Source organism: Martes martes, assembly GCF_963455335.1.
Source record: "Martes martes genome assembly, chromosome: 16".
Lineage (NCBI taxonomy): Eukaryota > Metazoa > Chordata > Mammalia > Carnivora > Mustelidae > Martes > Martes martes.
The window spans coordinates 64,501,556-64,509,584 of NC_137904.1; the positions used below are offsets into that span (position 1 = coordinate 64,501,556).

Sequence of the window (8,029 nt, forward strand, 5' to 3'; positions counted from 1 at the left end):
TTTTTTTCTCTTTTCCTGTTTCTGCTAGGCAGCTCTTTCTGCTGGTTTATGTAGTATGTTCTGTTTGGGTTCTCACTGCGGCTGCGCTGGACCCCCTTCCTGTTCACTTTCACGGATCGATTTCTCAAGCTTCTTTTTGCCTCTTCCTTCTGACGAGGTAGATGTCCCAGCGTGTTCTCACAGCCTTTCATCTCCGCCCTCCCCACCTCACGGTGCTGGTATTAATCTACAGTTTCGTTCTAGACTGTCAGTAGATTGCCCATAGATTGTAGATTGTAGGTTTATTTTCTTTAGTCATTGTTTTTTGGAGGAATGTAAACTTGCTTGTAATTTCCGTCTTTTTTCTCCTGTGTTTGGGTCTCCTTTATTTGAACACGGCCTCCAAGACTGATTCCAAAGTCGATTTTTGATGGAGTGTCTTAAGACTTTATGTGCCTGAGAAGATCTTTATCACGTCCTTACACTGAAATGATAACATTTCAAGTACAAGTTATTTTCTTTCAAGAGTTAAGGGTATTGTGCCATTGTCTTCCTGAATTCAGACTTGTCTCTGAGAAATCTGATGTCACTTGAGATTTGGGATTTCTCTCTTGCCCCTGGAATGTGTGGGTGCTTGCCTTCTCCCTCTCCCTTTGCTGGGGGGCTGTCTGGGGCCCCCTTACGGAGAGTCTCACCGTGCTCTGCCCCTAGGGCTCTCACCATCCTATCTCCCTTTCTTGGGCTTCCTTGGGTAAGTTTCTCCTCTACTGCCTGTATCTTTGAGAGCTTCTTTCCTTCTCTGTTTCTGGGAGAGTTCCTCCATCGGATCTGCCCCCCTCCTCGCTGCTCATTCCATCTGCTATTTCTTGGGTCAACAATTATGGTTTTATTCCTGACCTTTCCAAGTAGATGTTTTGATGACTGTCCTCTATGAGTGTCTGTTACTCTGTCCTCGGCTCTGGTGTTGGTTAGCCCTGTCCCCAGAGGTGGACGTGGCCCAGTTGGCCGGCTGTCTTCTAATGATATGAGTATCAGGCCATGAGTCTTGGGACGGTCAGGTCTGGTCCAAGGTTGTGGGGCAGGCCAACATGGAGTGGGGAGGGGTGAGCCCGGGGGTAGGCTGAGACCCCACCCCTCCATGCCAACCCCATGCCAACCCCATGCCAAACCCCTCCCTGTTGGCTGTCCTCCCTGGCTCGCTCCTGTGTTGGGAACTTAGCTTTCATGGGAGGGTCAGTGGCCATCCTCTGGCTTTGGAGGCCAGTGTGGGAAGGAGTCAATGCCCTGCGGTGCATGTTTCCATTGTTCCCCACTGCACTCAACCACCCTGTTTCTCCAAGTCTCAAAGCTCCCTGCCCTCATCTGTGGCCTGGGGATGGAGGCTGTTCCTTCAAGTTTTACTTCTCACAGTCAGGGTCCTTGCTTCCACGTTCTGTGTGTGCGGCTGACAGAGCATTTGCTCAGTGCAGGCCTATTCTGAGGGTTTACCTGTGGGGTTCAGTCCTCATGGTGCCCTACCAGGTAGGGCAGCCATTGTCCCCATTCTACAGATGAGGAAATTGAAGCCTGAGAACCTCAAGTACGGAGGAAGACAGTGGGGAACCAGGACTTGGACAATGCTCAGGCTCTTCGTCACGAGAGGAATGAACCAGGCATATTTAAGTATCTGTCTGCCTGTCTGTCTACCTGACATGCCCAGCACAGAGTGATGCTCGATAAGGGTCAGGAGAGGTGGAGGACGTGGAAGGGGAACCTTGAGGTTGGACGTGGAGGTTGACGTGGAGGGGGACCATGAGGAGGGGGTCCATGGGGGCACAGCCTCTGGTCACTGGGGGGGGGGTCAGGTCAAGCCTGCCTCGGGTGACAAGGGCCTCCGGAGGGAGGCTGGAGGTGATGTCTTTCATCTACAGGAAGTGGCTTCAGAAGGGTGGGGAGTGGGGAAAGGGTGGAGGCTCCTGGGAGCTGACGGCCAGGGCGGGCGGTGGGAAGCAAGTCTGGCCAGGCCTGGAAACCACAGAGCCTCCCTCCTGAAGGAAGAGTAGACCCCAGACCCCTTATTTACAGAGGGGAAGCTGAGACCCAGAGAGGCAGGGCTTGTCCGAGGCCGTGCTGATGAGTGGTCAAGAGGGGACCAGAAGCAAGCAGCCCCCTGATAGCTGTGTATCTGAGCTTGCAGGGCTACCTGCATCCCCTCTGGGGGGTCCCTGGGAGGCGGGGACACCAGGACTTGGTGTCTCTGTTGGTCTTCCTAACTGCCATTTGGGTCCTAGTGGCAGGTCCCTGGTGCCCTCCACAAGAACCACTGAGATCATGTTCCTAGTCGTCTCCCCCGAGCCTGAGGTGACTCCCTGCCCTGGCGAACACACATCCCACTACCCAGGGAGAACCAGGGTCAAACCCCCGTCTCTCCTTCTATTCTGGAGTCGCAGATTTAAACAACCACGTGTGCCCGTCCGTGCTTTAGAAACGTGGGTCACACATGCTTTCCACACCCAAGGCCATTGTAACGCTTGCCATAGGGGTGCGCCGTAGTGGATAGGGCAATTCTCTTCCTTGGACATTTAGATCATTCCTGAGCTGTGAATTTTTGTATCGAAAGCAAGCAATGGATAGCAATGTAATTTTGTCTCTGTGCCCAAAGATCATTTCCCGAGATGCAATTCTAGAAGTGGGATTTCCTAGTAAAAGGAACGTCCTACTTTAAGGACACTTTGATCTTGGCAAACCCAGTGAGCAGGTGGAGGGTTATCTCAGGTCAGCAGATACCTCAGTGATAACTAGCAATTTGAATGGTTTCCTGTTGTTCCTGTTTATCACTCATTTTTTGTTATTTGTATGTTTTTATCCAAGTTTTTGTTTTCTTTCTGTGATTCAGATCTTTATAAATTAAGCGTATTAACCTTTGTTCTGTAATTTATCTCCCCCCAACAAATCTGTATTTTTGTTTGTAGTGTTTTTCTTAAAGATTTTATTTTTATTTTATTTATTTTTTAATTTTTAAAAAGACTTTATTTATGTATTTGACAGAGATCACAAGTAGGCAGAGAGGCGGGGGGGGGGGGGGGCGGGCAGCAGAGAGCCCGATGCGGGGCTCGATCCCAGGACCCTGGGATCATGACCTGAGCCGAAGGCAGAGGCTTTAACCCACGGAGCCACCCAGGCGCCCCAAGATTTTATTTTTAAAGATTTATTTTATTTATTTGAGAGAGAGAGAGAGCACACACACGCGCGCTCCTGTGGTGGGGGCAGGGGCTCCAGCCCACGCCCCATGCCCCAGAGACCATGACCGGAACCCAGATCGGCGGCCGAGCCACCGCCACCGAGGGAGCAGCCTGCACTCGGCGGGGAGGCTGGGAGGGGTGAGGAGCGGGGAGGGGAGGGGTGGGGTGGTGCCGGTGCCTGACGGAAGGGCTCAGTCTCGAGATCCCGAGGTCGTGACCCCAGCGCAGACGGGGTCCCAGGGCCCAAGGCTGCTGAACCAGGTGCCCCTGGCGGGATCCGGGCGGGACCGGCCGCATCAGGCTCCCTGCTCAGCGGGCGGTCTGCCGCTCCTCCCTCTGCCACTGTCCCCGCTCCCGCTCTCTGTCTCTCAAATAAATAAACAACCCCCCCCCCAAAAAAAGGCGCCAGGTTTGGGAGCCCCGGGTGCGAAGGATTAAGCCAGTTTTGCTTTTGCGGTTTTGGTGGGAGATTCCAGGGCGCAGGACGGGGGTGGGGGTGGGCAGCACGGTCCTCTCTCAGCCCAGGGTCTAGGAGGACACCCCGCAGCTCTGGCCCACAATGGGGGTGCCTTTTCCTCTCCCCGGACAGCAAGCGGGTCCCCGAGTTCCCACCGCCCCCCCGTCCCGCAGGAGCACGCCCAGGGTCGGGCTCTCCGTGTAGACCCCGGGCCGACCGCTGCCAGCGCCCCCCCCCCAGCTCATTCTGTGGGGGGGGGGCAGGTGAGGACAGGTGAGGGGGCTGAGGCCTGGGTGAGGCTCTGGCCGGTTTGCCCCTTCCGCAGCCCCCTGCGGCCTGGAGCGCGGGAAGTGCCCCCCTGCTCCGCCCCTTCCCCGGCGGTCCCGCAGGTAATCGCGCGGGTGCAAAGGTCCTAGAGGACGTCTGGGGCGGGGATCAGTCGAGCCGCCCCCTGGGCTCTGAGCCGGGGGAGGAACAGATGCTGGAGTCAGAAGGCGGGAGGCGAGCTTTATTTCCGGCCTGGGTTGGGGTCGGGACTGGACTTCCCTCCCTCTTGGCCGTCTGCCGGGCCCTGGGCCCGATCCACCCACGGAGAAGCTCCTCCCGCCACGTGGGGGAAGGGCGGCCGGCAGCAGGACACAGAGGCTTCCTCCCTGGTGGGCCCAGGGTGCCGGAACCAGCCGGGCAGGGCAGCGTGGCCGGCAGGAGGTAGGCTAGGAAGGCTTCCTAGAGGAGGCCCCGGCAGGCCGGGAGCCCGATGGCTGCAGGGAGCTGCCGGTGTGACCTCGCTGGGCCAGGTGGTCGTCTGTGAGCTGCGCCTGGGCAGAGGGAGGTTGGAGAGGGGCCTGCTGGGCTCACTGGTACTCGTTGGGGGTGCACATCCTGTTTCCGCCTCCGTAGGACATGTCCTCGTACACCACACATGCTGAGCTCTTGTCCTCCGCACAGCACGGTTTCTTGACCTGGAAGGGAAAGCCTGTCCTCTCTGTACAGGGCCCAGCTCGCTCCGGGACACCCTCTTTCTTCCGCGCACGCCCGCTCCGGAAGCTTTTAGACTCCGCCCTTGAAACGCTGCTGGGCTTCGGGCCTGCATGAAGTCAGTTCTCGAGGGGCGTTGGGCAGCCCCGAGCTGCCCCAGGCTGGGGGCAGGGGTGGAGTGGGATGGGTGGGCAGCGGCAGGGAGGTGGAGGATGAAAGGGACCTCGCCCCGGGGCGTGGGGAGACATGGAGCTGGGCAACGGCAAGTGAGTGACCAGGGCAGAGCTGACCACTTGCTGGCACCTGTCTCTGTCGCCCCCCCCAGCGCACGTTCACCCCTGCCCCCATCAAGCTCACACCTCCAGACTCGTGCGCACACGTGCTCACACTCGCACGGCCACACACAGGCCGCCCCCCATGCTCTCTGAACGTCTGCCTGGACCCTCCTCCCTCTCCTCAGTGTCTGTCAGCCTCGGCGGGGCCGTGCCCATCCCTGCTAACCGCACCAGTTCCTGGGTTTCCCTCCCACCTCGGACCACCTGAAGCCTCAGAACTCCCAGGGACCCCGATGAGGGCGTGGACAGGCCCTGGGGTTCCTCTAGGGCTTCACCTTCTCCGTCCCGCCCTGCTTTCTTAGAGGAGCTGATAGGGACCCGGGTGACATCTGGGGGTTCACGCTGACCTGTGTCTTCCTCAGCACACATGCGGCCCCTACTGCCAGCCCGAGGAAGAAGCAGCTCACGGCCAGGACCACAGGGAAGGCTGAGGTCCGCTGAGACTTGGGGCACGTGTCTGCTTCCTGGGACACTTCGTCTGTGAAGAGGAGTGGAGAGGTATGTGGTGGTGGTGGATTCCACTCCACGAGAGCCTTTGGGGTTCGTGGAGGGGCTCTGGAGTGGGGGGGGGTGGGCAATCCAGGGTGCTTCCTGGAGGCAGTGGGCTCCAGCCGGAATGAACATCTCAAGCAAGCGTAGAGGACACTTCGGGGCAGACAAGGGCAGGCGGAGCCTGGCCTACCATGCAGGGAGGCGGAGTGGGTCCCAGGGTGGGCACGTTCCCTACCTGTCACCAGCACCAGGGTGCCAGGGCCCCAGACCTCGTCATCCATGACCGCCTGGCAGACGTAAGCCCCAGCATCCGCCGGCTGCAGGCGGCTCAGGGTGATGGTCAGGTTGTGCTGCAGCCCGGAGAAGGTGACGCGACCTCGGAAGCACTCGTCTACAGTGGGCTGCTTCTTGTCTTCGTAGTAAATCACGCTGGTGGACTTTGGCCACCTTCGCTTCAGGTAGACCCCGGCCAGGGGCCCGCTCGTGGAGCAGGTGATGTTGATGGAGCCCCCCTCTGAGGCAATCGTGTAGGGGGGGAGCTGCCGCACCTCTGCAGGAAGGACCCCCTGCTGTCACCACGGCCTGGCCCGGGGAGAGGGGGCAGGGACCCTCCTCTCTGCAGGGCATGCCGGAGGGACGGAGGGGCCCTGGGACAGCCCGCTGTGGCCGTGTCACCACAGTGAGCCCTCTCACTGGACGCTGCTCTGGGGCACACACACCTCAGTGGCGGGATAGGAACACTGATGGGGCCACACGGGGAGCCAGCTGCCCGTGACCTCTCTCCACACTGGGGCCGCAGGGAAGCTTGGGCTGCAGCCCCTTCCTTCCAGAGCAGCTGGTCCTTCACCGAGCAGCACCTCCCCGCCCTACACCTCCTCCTTCTCTTAACAGACTGTGCCCGAGATGGCCGGCCAGGCCGTGCTGTCTCCTCTCTTTCCATTGCTGGCTGCCTCAGTGTCCCCATCATTTTCAGGCGCCTAGAGCTGGTGGCTCTGTGGGGTGGGCACATTGGCTTGTCTGAGGGACACCTGGAAATGTGTCTGTCTGCCCAGCTGGGGCCCAGCCAGACCAACTTCCTGGTGCAAACATGAACCTTCTTTATTTTTATTTTATTTTACTTTACTTTATTTATCAGAGAGGGGGAGAGAGAGCACAAGTAGGGGAGCAGGAGGCAGATGGAGAGGGAGAAGCAGACTCCCCACCGAGCGGGGATCCCAACATGGAACTTGATCACAGGACCCTGGAATCGTGACCTGAGCCAAAGGCGGACGCTTCATGGACTGAGCCACCAGGTGTCCCAGTGAACTTTCCTTAATGTAATCCAAGCATCAGCTTCTCAGCAAACTAAATTCTGGAACTTCCTTTTTCTTTTCTTTCTTTTTCTGCTGTCTCCCCATCCCACCCCACTATTTCCATCTTACTGCAGAACTTTGCACATGTATCTGTTTTAAAAAGCAAACTAGTGGGGAAACCTGGGTGGCTCAGTGGGTTGAGCCTCTGCCTTCGGCTCAGGTCCTGATCTCAGGGTCCTGGGATCGAGCCCCGCATTGGGCTCTCTGCTCAGCTAACCCTGCTTCCCTTCCTCTCTCTGTCTGCCTCTCTGCCTACCTGTGATCTCTGTCAAATGAATAAATAAAATCTTTTTAAAAAATAGAAAAAAAAAGCAAACTAGCAGACAACATTCTCTCATAACCAAGGTAACCTTGCTAATTATGTAAAAGACAATCGCCAGACATTTAAGTAAAGAAAAAGATTCTGCACCCAGACGTCACTGGGGGTGGGGAGGGCTTCGAGGGGAGGTCACGCTCAGGATCCCCAGACCACCCCCTTCCCAGGAAGGAGCATCCCCAGGTGGGGGCACAGTGGGGGACGCGGTGAGGCACGGGCAGGGCTTACCTTGGGTGGCCAGAGCCCCGAGCAGGGTACAGGCATAAGAGAGGCGCAGGGGGAGCAGAGGGAGCTCTGGGGCCATGCTCGCCGCAGCCTGCCCCCCGCAGACCAGCGCCGAGGGAGAAGCAGGGCCCGGCTCACGGCTGGCTGAGACTCTTCCTGTCTGCGGCGCCCGCCTGCGAGCCACCAGCTCGGAGGCACCGCCCCGAACCCCCAGGTAACGGCGCGGCAGGAGGTGGTGGCTGGTGGTCCGGGCCCTCCAGGAGGGCTTCCTGGAGCGGCGCCACCGGCAAGGGGAGGTGCGGAGGGCCAGGCTGGGAGGGGCGGTCCTCACCCCCTCTCACCCCTCCGCACTGTCCTGCTGAGAGCCCAATGGGTGACCAGTTGTCCTGGTTTCCCCCCCCCCCAGCCGCCGTGTCTCCACAGGCCCGAGGTGGGGGGCAGGACCAGGAGAAAGCCGGGGGAGTCCCTCGGGGGGGTGGGTTCAGGGGCCGGATGCCCTGGGTCCTCTGGGTCACTTTCTGTCCAACCTGATTTATGCCTAGAAATCTGGCCCACCATTCAGTGACCCCCGCGTTGTGGGGGCGGGGCCCGGAGGGCCCCAGGAGCAGGGGGCGGAGCCCGGAGGGAGGGGCGCGGCCCGGGGAGGGGCGGTGCCTGGAGGGAGGGGCGGGGCC

At 59.1% G+C, this 8,029-nt stretch overlaps 1 protein-coding gene and 1 long non-coding RNA gene across 3 annotated transcripts; one reads left to right on the forward strand and one right to left on the reverse strand.

The window, feature by feature from the left end:
• Positions 1-4,145: 4,145 nt before the first annotated feature.
• Positions 4,146-7,924, reverse strand: CD7 (CD7 molecule). 2 transcript variants are annotated; one of them, XM_080825544.1, is made up of 4 exons: positions 7,359-7,924; positions 5,698-6,012; positions 5,318-5,448; positions 4,146-4,619 (listed from the first exon to the last, which is right to left on the reverse strand). In XM_080825544.1, the coding sequence occupies exons 1-4, from the start codon at positions 7,432-7,434 to the stop codon at positions 4,512-4,514; spliced, it is 630 nt and encodes a 209-aa protein (XP_080681670.1). In that variant the 5' UTR covers positions 7,435-7,924; the 3' UTR covers positions 4,146-4,511. The 2 variants fall into 2 exon arrangements, with proteins under 2 accessions (XP_080681670.1, XP_080681669.1); XM_080825543.1 differs by having other exon boundaries at positions 4,151-4,633; positions 7,359-7,511.
• On the forward strand, positions 4,227-7,107 carry LOC308356520. Its single transcript, XR_013968112.1, has 3 exons — positions 4,227-4,365; positions 5,333-5,468; positions 6,598-7,107. It is a non-coding gene; the product is annotated as an uncharacterized lncRNA (long non-coding RNA).
• Positions 7,925-8,029: the final 105 nt, after the last annotated feature.

Bases quoted from the DNA above. Each gene is read 5' to 3' on its own strand.
- CD7 (XM_080825543.1), bottom strand. From the start codon at position 7,434: ATGGCCCCAGAGCTCCCTCTGCTCCCCCTGCGCCTCTCTTATGCCTGT. The intron at 6,013-7,358 runs GTAAGCCCTGCC...TCCTTCCTGCAG, and splicing joins CGGGGCTCTGGCCACCCAAG to AGGTGCGGCAGCTCCCCCCC. The intron at 4,634-5,317 runs GTCAGCGTGAAC...CAGAGAGGACAG, and splicing joins GTGTGCTGAGGAAGACACAG to GCTTTCCCTTCCAGGTCAAG.